General features: G+C 39.4%; 1 protein-coding gene across 2 annotated transcripts in view; it reads left to right on the top strand.

Annotated features, from left to right (window-relative positions):
- Nucleotides 1-6,789: 6,789 nt before the first annotated feature.
- EGF (epidermal growth factor) overlaps nucleotides 6,790-13,561 on the top strand; it is a 103,040-nt gene continuing 96,268 nt past the window's right edge. The window contains exon 1 of one of the 2 annotated variants that reach the window (XM_079153563.1): nucleotides 6,790-7,539. In XM_079153563.1, coding sequence (XP_079009689.1) covers nucleotides 7,413-7,539 — 127 coding nt within the window. In that variant the 5' untranslated portion in view covers nucleotides 6,790-7,412. The remainder of the gene's footprint in view (nucleotides 7,540-13,561) is intronic. The other variant, XM_079153564.1, reaches the window with a different exon arrangement.

Below are 13,561 nucleotides of genomic sequence, written 5' to 3'. Positions count from 1 at the left end.
GGGCATTTCACATTTATGTAAATGTATAAGAAAGGAAATTTAGAGGAGTGGAAAAGAGAGAATAGGTAGAGGGAGGAGGCGAGGAAAAAAAGGGAATGGGAATTGAAATCCAATTCCTTGCATGTATGATTTTGTCAAAATGAACCCAAATACTGTGTTTGATTATAATTCTCTACTAAAAATTTCTTTCTCTCTACTAATTATTAGTGGCAAACCATGGACACTTTCACCTATATAATTTCTGTCTTTGGAGGTAGAGGATTGGAAAAAAGATCTCGATTCAGTTTTATAAGACCAAATGAAGAGCTGCAAGCAATGTATTTTCATTAGTTTCTAGCAAGTCATATTTATGTACAAGCAGCTCATAGTATCTCAAGTACTCCTGTTAGAATTTCAAATGCCTTGTAGTTAAAGTTACTATATTTCCTATAGATTCAGTAAAAATGGAAGATCAGGGGAAAGAATTTATTGTGAATGATAGAAAAACCAGAGTACTTTCTCTAAACCTTGTTATTTTCTAAAATAAAATATCTGAGAAATTGACAAAGGAGGCAGTTTGAGATAGCAAAAATAAATACAACACAATTTTAAATGGCTTGTTGAGCACTTTTTCATATATTTGTTGACCACCTGTATGTCTTCTTCTGTGAAAGTCTGTTCAGTTCCTTGTACCATGTATTTATTTATTTTATTTATTTAAATTTTTATTGTAAACAAATGGGATACATCTTGATTCTCTGTTTGTACATGAAGTAGAGGCATACCATTTGTGTAATCATACATTTACATAGGGTAATTGTGTTTGATTCATTCTGTTATTTTTTCCTTCCCCCACCCCTCCTGGCCCATTTATTGATTGGGTTCTTTGTATTTTGGGTGTAAAATTTTTTAAGTTCTTTATACATTTTGAGATTAGTGCTCTGTCTGAAGCGTATGTGGCAAAGATTTTCTCCCATTCTGTAGGCTCTCTTTTCACATTGTTGATTGTTTCCTTTGCTAAGAAAAAGATTTTTAGTTTAAATCCATCCCATTTATTGATTCTTGCTTTTATTTCTTGTGCTCTGGGGGTCTTGTTAAGGAAGTCTGGTCCTAAGCCAACAATCATGGATTCCGGCCTATTTTTTCTTCTGTTTGATGAAAGGTCTCAGGTCTAGTTCCTAGATTCTTGATCCATTTTGAGTTGAGTTTTGTGCAGGGTGAGAGATAGGGGTTTAATTTCATTTTACTGCATATGGATTTCCAGTTTTGCCAACATGTTTCTTGAAGAGGCTATCTTTTCTCCATTGTATGTTTTTGGTACCTTTGTCTAGTATGAGATAACTGTACTTATGTGGGTTTGTTTCTGTGTCGTTTATTCTGTACCATTGATCTACCTGTTTATTTTGGTGCCAATACCATGCCGTTTTTGTTGCTATTTCTCTATAGTAGAGTTTAAGGTCTGTTATTGTGGTACCTCCTGCATCACTCTTCCTGCCCAGGATTGCTTTGGCTATTCTGTGTCTTTTGTTCTTCCAGATGAATTTCACGATTGCTTTCCCTATTTCTATGAGGAATGTCAATTGGGATTTTAATTGGAATTGTGTTAGAGAAATGCAAATCAAAACTACCTTATGATTTCATCTAACCCCAATTAGAATGGTTATTATCAATAACACAAGCAAAAAATAGGCATTGGTGTGGATGTGGGGAAAAATGCACACATTTCTGGTGGAGTTGCAAATTGGTACAGCCACTCTGGAAAGCAGTACGGAGATTCCTCAGAAAACTTGGAATGGACCCACCATTTGACCTAGCTATCCCACTCCTCGGTTTATACCCAGAGGACTTAAAATCAGCATTCTACAGTGAAGCAGCCACATCAATATTTATAGCAGCTTAATTCACAATAGCTAGATTGTGGAACCAACCAAGATGCCCTTCAATTGATAATGATAAAGAAACTGTGGTATATATACACAATGGAGTACACACAGCCTTAAAGAAGAATAAATGAATGGAGTTGGAGAATATCATGCTAAGGGAAATAAGCCAATCCCAAAAAACCAAAGGCCAAATGTTTTCTCTGATAAGTGGATTATGATACATAACTAGGGGTCGGGTGGAGGGGGAACAAGAGAAGAATGGAGGAACTTTGGATTGTGTAGAGGAAAATGGGGTGGGAAGGAAAGATAGTAGACTGAGACAGACATTATTACCCGATGTACATGTATGATTACATGAATGGTGTGAATCTACATTGTGTACAACCATAGAAATGAAAAGTTGTACCCCACTTGTATACATTGAATCAAAATGCAGTCTGTAAAAATAAAAAAATTAAAAAATAAAAAAGTTAAAAAAATGACTTGTTTATTTTTCTTACATTTAAATGTTGGTGCTCCTGCTAACATTATGAATTTTTATTTTGTGTGTTGTTATAACCTTTCTTTTTATGTACTCAGTTTCTGCACACTTGTTTTTAAACTCTTAGTGTGAAGAACCTTTATATGTGATTAGGGATAGACCTAGGGTTCACTCTTATCATTATGCTTTTATGAATTTTGATAAATGACATATGTTCACCATTATAGTATCATTCACAGTAACTTCTACTACCTTAAAAATAGCTTGTGTTCCCTCTGTTCATTCCTGCCTTCCTCCCCCTGAAGCTCAGAAAAATCACTGATCTTTTTATTCTTTCCATATTTTTCTTTTTTCCAGAATGTGTTATTATTGGATTCATGTAGTGTGTAGCTTTTCACATTGGCTTTTTCACAGAGCAATATGCATTTATGGTACTTTTCATGGCTTGATGGCTCATTTCTTTTCATAACTGAATAGTATTCCTTTGTATGGATGTACCACAGTTTGTTTATTCATTCACCTATTGATTGAGATGTTGGGCAAATGTATATATATGTTTATCAAAACTCACCAGATTACTGGGGATGTGACTCAGTGGTAGAGCATTTGCCTGGCATGAATGGTCCTGAGTTCAATCCCCAGCACTGCAAAATTATTAATTAATTCATTAAAATTTAAAAACTCATCTGGTTGTACTCTTAAGATCTGTTCACTTTATATAAATTTTACTTAAGTAAAATTTTAAAATGAACTCATCTCAATTGCAAGTCAGACTAGGAAATCCAACCAAAAGTAATTAAAATAAATCCAACCAAATAAAACCACATCTTGGTTGCCTCCAAGTTTTGGCAGTTATCAGTAAATGTAAGCAGGCTATTTTTGTGGACATGTTTTCAACTCATTTGGGTAAATGTCAAGGAGCATACTTGCCTCTCTTTTCATTAAGACTTTTACATCTAGTTTTCTTATACTAAAAAAATTTATATTTCCCTTCATAGCTAACCTCTATGCCCAGGCCCCTCCAAATTTATCTGTGTTTAATATTTCAGTTTCTGTCACAAATATATCACGTAGAATGCCAGACACATGCCAACTTATTGCTGAAAAACAAGAAAATGTTTTTAACTGTTGAGAGAGGTGTCCTGGTACACTGGCACTCATTGACAGAGGTGACGATCCATGAACCAGCCAGCGCACCGCTTCTGCAGGTACGTATGAAGTGCTAAGAGTCCTTTTTTCCAAGACTCCTGCCTTGTCACTTCTGGTTCCTGCAACAACAACCATACATGCACTGTAAGTTCTGTTCTTCCTCTTGGTAACGCCCATCCTGTTCATCTGGTCAGTGCAGAATGAGGATTTCAGAGCTTCTCTCCTCCATGCATGTATGTGATCTTGGGACAATGACTCCGACTTTCTTGATTTTCAGCGTCCTCATTTGTGAAAATGGGTTAATAATATTTATTCCGTTGGCCAGGGGGTGTTGAGGATTAGAGGTGATGTGAATAAAGCAGATATGTTATGTTTCCTGGCACACAGGAGGATCTTTTGATGGTGAGTTGTGGTGAAGACAAATCAGAGGCTGTTGAGTATAGTGAACATATAACAGGCAGAATGAGGTACTTTGTGTCTTGATGGGGATCTTTTCTTCAAAAAGTTGGCATAATGAGCAGCACACATAAACGTGACTTCCGAGAGCCTCTCTTCTCCTAGCCATTGCTGCCCACTCACTCGGAAGCATTCAGAGCTGTCTTCTTATCACTGATGTTTAATTTTTTTTTCTTTTTGGTACCAAGGATTGAACTCAGGGGCAGTCTGCCACTGAGCCACATCCCCAATCCTATTTTGTATTTTATTTAGAGATAGGGTCTCACTGAGTTGCTTAGCACCTCACTTTTGCTGAGGCTGGCTTTGAACATGTGATCCTTCAGCCTCAGCCTCCCAAGTCACTGGGATTACAGGCATGTGACACCACGCCTGGCATGATGTTTAATTTTCTTACTGATCTGCTAATAGGATTGCTCATCCAACTGTGTCACCTCAACATCTAAAGCTCTAATAAATAAGTAATTATTTTCTTGTCCATTCTTTTTTTTTTTAATTGGAGCTCTATGTTTATACATAGTAGTTGGGTTCATCCTGACAAACTCATACATGCATGGAAATTAATTTCAATTTATGATCCCCCTTCTTTTTCCTCTAGCCTCCCTCTCCCTCCTTCCTCTACTCTACTAGGCTTCCTTTTGCTCATCTATTATTTTGGATTTGATTGGTTCCTTATGTGATCATATTCTTTCCTCCCCCTTTCCTTTATTTTACTTTAGCTTCCATATATGAGAGAAAATATTGGACCTTTGAGTTTCTGAGTTTGACTAATTTCACTCGGCAAAGGTCATGATTTCATTCTTTTTAATGACTGAGTAGAACTCCATTTGTGTGTGTGTGTGTGTGTGTGTGTGTGTGGTGTATTTCTTTGTCCATTCTTGTTTCACATTCTGTTTTCATCATGTCCTTCTCCAAGCCCATCTGATGCTTCCCAATTATTGCACACAACTTTACTATATGTTCCAATCCACAAAGTTCATTGCAGTTCCTGCTTCTTTCCTGACACCTCCAAAAATATTTGGTGACTGGCCATTTACTAGCTCATACTTATATACTGTTTTTTTGCTGTTGACAATTCACCTCAGGATATTCATGAAGTAAAGGACCATGAATTCTGTTTTTTTGTACAGTGCCCTATCACATGTAATTGCTTAATTGATGAATTAGTTAATTTTGACTCAATTCCAAAAACTAAAACATGTTTGGTAGCCTAAACTCATAAAGTTATAAGAGACTTCTGGTCAACTTTAAAATAAGGTTCTATTTGTCCAGGAAAAGTTCAGTTTTATCTAGATGTAAGAATATGGAGTTATTCAATGTCTCTGGAAGTCCTTTCTAGTTGGGTAGCTCTGTTCTATGATTTTGGTATTGGAGCAACTGTAGATTATCTGTGAATCAGCCATTATCTCCTAAGGACATGTCATCATGCTCAATATTAATGAAAACATTAGCCCAGGAGATGTGGAACTAGAAAAGCAAAACTTTTTTTCTTTTCTTTTTTTTTTAACAAAAAACAACATGAGATAGTCCAAACCCAAATAGAATATTATCAAGGATTATTTCACAATCATGTGCATATCACTCTCTTCACTCACACCACTTCAAGCTGGATTGTCCTCTAAGACCCTTCGATTGCTGTCATCTGTGACACTGGCAATGTGTTTTGCTGAAGGGGAAGCTCATTTACAAGGCTACTAACTTGTTGAATAGTCAGTGCAGGTTGTTTGTAGGACTCTCATTTTGATTCTTGAGTCTGAGCTAGTCCAGAAAGCAATGGAATATTCCATATATCCATCCACATGACTTCTGTTGTCCCTTCAGGGTCTGTTTCTCCCTATACAGGGTCAGAACTACCTGGTATAGGCTGGTTGGAGTTGGAGAAATCATGATTTAACTCTTTGACAAACAATCAGGACATAATTATATATGAGCAAAGGGCTTAAAGTTGTTCTGTTCCCTCTGTCTTAGGGACCACTACTGAGGCTGTTATTTTCATAATTATTTCTTTATCTACATTTTGACCAGCATTGGGAACGCTTACCTTTGGGCAAGTTAAATAAAGATCTGTTTTCCAGGATGGAGTAAACTGGCAGAAATTTGTGTGGTTCATCAAGTCTGGTGTAAACAGTTGCCTGAGTTGGGTATTTCTAGGCCCTGGGTGTATGCCTGAAGCAATTATTGGGGATGCTCCAAGTGGAGAGTGGGGGAGGAGAAAATTAATGGATATAGTCAAGTTTTTATTTTCTATCGCTAAGATGTAGAAAGATCACAAATTATCTGAGAAGGAATTGCATTCAGCCATGCTGGGTTTCTGATGCTGCCTAGTTTTTACACTAATTTATTAATTTATTTTTCCAACATGACTCTACAATAACAATCTGCTCCTCTCCCTGCACTCCTGGCCCCTCTCGATGTTTTATTATGCTCATGCTGAAAGAAAAGGTGTCTGTGCATACTGTATCTCTTCATTTGGCTTCAGGGTTTTCCCTTTGATTTGGAAAGAATAATCTTTCAAATTCCGCTATAAAATATGCAGGAGAGAGAAAAAATATGAAGCCCCAGGAATGTGCACTGGTGTTGACATTTCATTCAAATTATGAGCTGAAGGTGAATTATCTTTGGTATTGCTCATGGGAATGATCAATGGTTATAAATGTAAGTTATCAGCAGTGTTGTTCACTATTGATTTACACTGCATGGTTTAATCTTGTCTCCATCCTTCAAGATATTCAAACACAGCCAATATTTGGCAGTTACCTCCCAGAAAACACGTGCTCCTCCACAGCCCCCTAATTGCTTTTTCCCTGGTCTGCCTAGAATATTTATGGTGAGTAGCAGTTATCTCCTCTCTGGCAGCCAGTCCTGCTTTCCTGTCCCATGGAATTGCCCACATTTGCATTTGCAAACAGAGCCTCACTCAAGTGTCACTAAAGGAGAGGAGGTGGGGCCAACAGAGCTTTAAAAAGGAAAGGGGAGTCATTCTGCTTTTCAAAAAGAGAAACCGTGTTTGGGGAGGAATCCTATCTACATATTTCTTCTTCAATCTCATCCCGGGGGTCATGGTTGGAACTTTCCATCAATTCTTTCCTTTCTTTTCTCTTTTTCTTTTTTTTCCCTCTCTCTAAGCCTCTTGCCTAGCTCTGCCTGTCACAGTGAAGTCAGCCACAGGCCTCCAGAGCGTGACAGTTAAACTCTGTGAAATTTGTCATAAGGGTGTCAGGTAGTCTTACTGGCTTCCAAAGAAAACTCTGATAAAGAAATCTTTCCTGGATCCTTCCAGGCTGCATTCAGAAGCTCTCTTGAGGTGAAGAAAAAGTAGGAGAAAAAGAAAAGCTGGCCAAAAGATGCCCCCGGGCAGAAGGCTCACCGGGGTGGACCAGTTGGGGGTCAGACAAACTCACTTTGCCTAGGCTGTGCTGGAGTAAAGTCAAATTCTTGGCGATTGAAAGTTGAAGTCCGTCAGGAGTATGCTGCTCTTACTTATCCTTCTATTGCCAGTAGTTTTTAAATTTAGTTCTGTTAGCATCTCAGCACTGCAGCACTGGAACTGTCCTCAAAGTCCTCCCCTGGGAAATGGGAATTCCACTTGTGTCGGTAAGTAATCCAATTAAAATGAATTCACACCCTGCGACACGGCCCACAGATGCCTGTTCACTCCAGACATTTAGACATTTTTTTTTTTCCTGATTCATCTTAGGTGTGTATATTTGCTTAATTTTTCTTTTCTGACGCATGTTTATTTCTTACTGACTGTTAATCTGCTACCAGCTGTGAAATGTCATGGTTTTCAATTGTTGTTCTGTGTGTCAGTGAATGTTTCCCATTTTAAACTACCAAAATGCTTTTTTTTTTTTCACATAAACCTCAGTCTTTATTCTGATGTGAGGTGTTACTAACACTTAGTTGATCAGATTTATATTGGAAATTGGGGAAACATATGGTAATTGTTGTTCTTGAAACAGTCTCTATGTAAACCATAAAGAAAAATCATTCTTTGGATAGCTTTGTATAAGAATTTAGAAGTTGCTACAAATCAGTAAAAAATGGGAACAGTGAGCAAAGGTAATTCTATCATTGTGGAAAATTAACCAAAGTTTCAAGTTCAGCCTCCTCCTGCTGCTCCCCACTGCCGCTGTTTCGGAAGCCCTGACGCAGCGCCAGTGTTCTTAGTAACAGGTGCGTTGTAACTTTGAGAACTGCTGAGAAGTGACACTCGGTAACTAAGCCACATCTCCTCTCAACATTAAATAGCTTTTAACCCATAGTAAAGGGGGAATTTTACTGAATGCAAATTGCAATCCTACCTGAGACCCTTGCCTGAGGAACATTCTTTCTCTCACTGTTGATTTGCTTTTTTATTCCTTGTATGTGGGGCGGTGGGGGAGGGGGATCTCCAGCCTATGGCTTGGGTGAGGCAGCCACTTTCATCTGTTCAAGGGTACAAGCTGCCCTGCCATTCTTTTCTTGTCACCTTGCCCTTTTGGCTTCCAAGAAGAGGTAGATCAAGGAAAACACGATGACATTTCCAAAAGAGAAAGCTCTGGAAGTCAGCACAAAACTGAGAGAACAAGAACAGACCCGAACCAAACCGCCAAGCCTGGGCTGCTGTCCTGGCTCAAGCATTAGGGAAGTTACGAATGAGGAAATGAGGTGCTCCCAGCCCCAGGACTGTCACCAGGCAGAGCTGTAAAAGGTGAGCAGCATGCTAGGGTGTTTGAAGGAGGGACTGAATGCTAATTATCTCTGTTCCCAGCACCTAGAACATTTCTGCTTTCTTCATGTGAACTCAGTAAATTCTTGCTCAATGAATGAGTCTTTCCCTGATCAGCTAATCACATTGTCCCAGAAAATAGAATCCAAAAGAGGGTGACAGCCTGGTGCAGTGGCACATGCCTGTAATCCCAGCATTACTCAGGGAGCTGTAGCAAGAGCACTGAAAATTTGAAGGTCTTGGCAACTTAGTGAGACCCCGTCTCAAAATATATTAAAAGGGGCTGGGGGTGTAGCTCAGTAGTAGGGCACCCCTAGGTTCAGTCCCCAGTACTGCAGAGAAAGGCTGGGGGCGGGGCTGGGGTGAGACAAAAAACGACCCTATGAATTTCTCACTCAGATGTCAGCCACAGAAGTGAAAACATTTGGATACTATTACATCAGGTAGACTGAAGCACCTGTAGGATGGATATCTCTTCTAGAAGTAGCTGACAAATGATCAGAATGAGTCACAACCATCTACACAGGATGCCAAGGGTGATAGCAGGAGCTGATGGGCAGCCAGTGGCTAGTAAAGAAGAACACAGATTGCTTAAGTGGAACCCAAGGAAGGGACACAATGACAGAAATAAACACTGATGCACAGCTCTAGGGTCTCAGGGAACAGTCCAACTCCTGCTAGCATATGAGCCTGTGCCTTTTGTCACTTGCCACCCTTGGTGATAGCTCCAAAGTGCTTTGCTGAGGCAGGTTGTACCAAATGAACGTGAAGCTCAGGATAGGGAGGGTGTTAGGAAGACTGTATCAGAGTGGAAGAAACACAGGTTTTAGAAGCAGCCAAGTCTCATTTCAAATCTATGCTGTTTTCCTTCCTAACAATTAACTCAGAATTATCACTGGGAAATCATACCCATCTCTCCTGGTTTGTTATGGGGATTGAGATAGATGACATGTGAAATGCACTTCGTGAATGACTAGGAGAGTACGCCTGATAAATGTGCTTTTGTGCTCTGTGTCTTTACTAAATTTCTTTGATCAGGTCATACCATGAGTTGCCCTATTTTGAACGGTGCAGTGACAGAATTCCCCGGAGGGTGGAATGTAGGGATGTCACTATGTGACTCTGCCTATTGGCTCCCTCATTCCTTGTAAGTCACTATTTTAAACCTTCTACTTTACACTCTATGTCTCATGTTAGTTGATAACTGCCTGGGTCACTCCCTGGCACCCCACCTCCCACCCCACATTTCAGACGATGATATTTCTTTCTCTTCTTTAAATAGATATAGTGACATCATCTATTCCCCCCCCCCCCCATTTATACTTGCCTTATCTCTTGCCCTGGGCATTGAGACAGACCACCTCTGCAGCCCACCAAACCCAGCTTTTGGTCTAACCAGATCTAGGTAAACAGAAGCAAGGTTGTTACTCATGTGACTGCTAAGTGGAGAAACCAAGTCGTAGCAACAGAAAAATGGATTTTCTTTCCATTCTCAACCCCCTTTATTTAAATCAAGTATTCTCTTTGCTTCTTGTTAAGCTAAAGTAAATGAGGACAGCGGTAAAGGAAATTGCTGGCAAGTGACTTTTGAACCTTCAAGCCTGTTTGCCCTGAAGGACGAATGTCAGTTGAGAAGGGAGCAGCAGTTTCTTTCTGACGTCTGTACCTGCATCATTTATGTGAATGTTCTTGGTAAACGAAGGGCAAGGAAGAAGCACAGCCTCAGAGAGCTGACTGCAGGAGGGGATTCTGGGGTGGTACCAAGTTGGCCAGCTGGGTAGATCGCTTCTAACAGTACACAGTGAAATCACTGATTTCAGCACAGGGTCAGGTTTGGTCAGTTTCCCAGTCACATGCAAACCAGAATAATTCCTAGATCCAAATCTTGTTTGTTTTTTCAGCCAGAGTTATACAAAAGGTTTTTCAAAATTCAAACTGTAGAGACATTGCAGAAGGATTATGCACACCACGTGAATGGTATCCCAAATATCTGGTGCTTTTTGATTTTGAATGTCAGTAGAGCTTAGCTAAAAAAACGATAAACTTTGGAGACAAATCACCTGCCAAGATTCAAATCCATTCTTACTGCTTGTGAACATGGTGTCTCATTTTACTTACTGTAAAATAAAGATAATTATACACTCCTCTTGGGATTATTGTCAGCGTTGTGCTAATGTGTTTGTTTTCAATGCTGACTATGCATTAGAGCCACCAATGGAAAGAACATACTTTCTTTCAAGGAAATTCTAAAGCTTTTTCAAGACATTTTCATATTTCCATGAAGCAGTCCAGTGTTTAGTTACTCCAAATTTGAGCAATCCTAGAGTTGGGGAACAAAATGTTAGTTTCGATATGTTATGGTTTCTAATGTTAGAATTAACTTAAAGAAAGAACAGAGAACGATGAGAACCTTAACTAGAAACCCCAATCAAGATAACTGGAATGCAAGTGTCCCCACTGTCTGTTTGCTTCTTGCCTACAGATCAACACTTCATCCAGAATGCTAATGTTCTTCACGAAGGAAATATTACCTGGATATTAGGTGAACTAAGAATGCAGACTCATTTTGTAGAGCTTGTTTCTTGACGCTGAGGTGGCTTTGCATACCATCACTCCAGTCCCTTGCCACTTGTCCCATTTGCTGGGTCCCATAACAAGCAGGTGACTGAGAGTCAGGCCTGGGAGGATGAAGAACATTTTTGGTAGGTGTAGAAGAAGAATAAAATGAAACAGAAAGGATTTTTACACTTCATGAAACCTGACTATGTCTGAAAATGCATTTCTCTTTTCTCTTGGGTGATCAGTGTTATTGTGGAAGAATACATGTAAATGAGTCTTTGTTTAGAAGTTGCTCTATTCCTTGACATTGTCTTTCAGAGCTTTCCTCTCAAATCTGGAAATTAGAAAATCTATAGAAACTTGAGTTGTTTTAACCAAATACAGAGCAGGAACTACTGTCATCACCTCTTGACCTTCTTTCTAAGCCTGGAGTTTGAATTGGTATGTGTGTCTGTTTTTACTTTGGACCTTAATTTTCTGATTCTCCCAAGTTTGGTCAAGCATGCTCATGTCTTGCAATGTCTGGGTTTTCAAAGTATGTCCTAAGATGCTTTGTCCACAGGAATTTTTGTAAATGTGAAGGTCTTTGAGACCTAACTGACTACTACAAGGATGATTCATTGCATGCACTGATGGACTTACAAAGACCCTACCAGTGACAAGGGTTTTGAATAGGAAGGCACTGTCCCTGTCCTCCTTCAGAACAGCCTGTCAGTATGCCATGCACGAGCTTGGTGTGCTATAAGTGGGTTTTATTCCTCAGGCGGTTCTTTGTTTGGATAGATGGTGGCTAGGATACAGAGTCTAACAGCCTCATGGCAGCTGCCTTGGCCATGTGCTGTGTCAGTTGAGAGTGTTTCATTTCATCCGTGTCAACAATTTTCCGGTTAAAAATTCAAGACCTTGAAGAAGTTCATTCTTCTTCCAGAGGTTTTATTCCCATATAAATGTTAGGTCAAAGATGGAGTATCAGTCGAACTCTATTTTCCTGTGCCTGCTGATACCAACCCTGTGCATATGGGCACCTTCTCTTCTGAGATTTACAAACAGGCCCAGAGGCAGAAATACCAAGGATCCACTGGTGTTTTTCTCCTTCCATCTGAAGCACATATTATTGTTTACTATAGGATTTCCAACTCAAAGGAATTAGCCTCTCCTTGGTGGGCAGGGAAATCACAAAGGTTACTGTCATTAATGTTGATCGACCCAGTACAGGAGACATGTATCTTTTAGACTCAAGCAATAGTGTTTAGAATTTTAAATGCTCTAAGTGGATCAAAAGCTTTATGATACCTTGGAAGACACAATTGAAAAGCTACTGAAACTTTCACGTCTCCTGATTATTCTAATGAAATCACAACAAAGATTTCATCTCAGAGGAAAGAAATAAGGCATGTGAAGAAAAAGTTCTATCTAAAATCTCAATGCATTTAAAAAGCACCAAGTAGTCCCACAATAAGTGACTGTCTTTTAATACTGGTGCATTATCTTCTGAGATGAAGCTGAACAGAAGCATTCCATGCATGGATCTCCCTTTTAAGATAGCGTGTTGATACATATGAAATTACCAGGTTTTATTATTTCTTGGAGAATGAAATACCCTTTTTCAAACACGAGAGACATTTTAAGGAGTGCATTACAGAAGTGAATTGGTCTCGCAAAGGAAAAAGTGGAGTAGTTTGGGGCAGGTGGTCCCAGAGTCACACTTGCTTGTTGGCTTGCTTACCTTCGATGAAATAGTCCTCTGGTCCCTGGTCATTGCACTGTACCTGGCCTGGAATGTTAGTCCTCAGCTTCTGAGTTGATAAGGTCTGGTTATGTAGGTGTTATAAACTGTTGGTACTTATCTCATAGGATTGTTATGAAAACAAAATTAATTAATGTGAAATGCTTAGACTCTTGCCTGATATGTAGGCAATTACCAGTAATATTGGCTATTAACCAAACACCATAAAAGAATGGCACAAAAGAAGCAGGAAAATATTAGAGGTGCTCTTTGGTGTCTGAAGAGGAAAGAGAGTGCATGTAAACCACAAGTGAGGTAGTGAGTTCTTCCCAGAGAGAAGTTTATAGGCTCAAGAACGACCTCCTAGAGGAAATGCTACTCAAGTTAAAATTAGTAGGTGTGCACAAGGCTGAAGACAGTGATGGAGGAGAGTATGGGAACAGTAAGAACAAAGGCATGAGATTTGTATTACTCATGGTTCCTTGTGCAAGGATAGCATATCCCTAGTTCACACCTCAGTTCAGATTATAAAGAGGAGAAGAACTAGCATCAAAGAGAAACTGGGGAAACCTATAGAGTCCTGGAGATCAAGTTTAAATGTTTGCACTTCATATCCACTG

The sequence above is a fragment of the Sciurus vulgaris genome (assembly GCF_902686455.1).
Source record: "Sciurus vulgaris genome assembly, chromosome: 9".
Lineage (NCBI taxonomy): Eukaryota > Metazoa > Chordata > Mammalia > Rodentia > Sciuridae > Sciurus > Sciurus vulgaris.
This window is presented reverse-complemented; position numbering and strand designations above follow the sequence as displayed.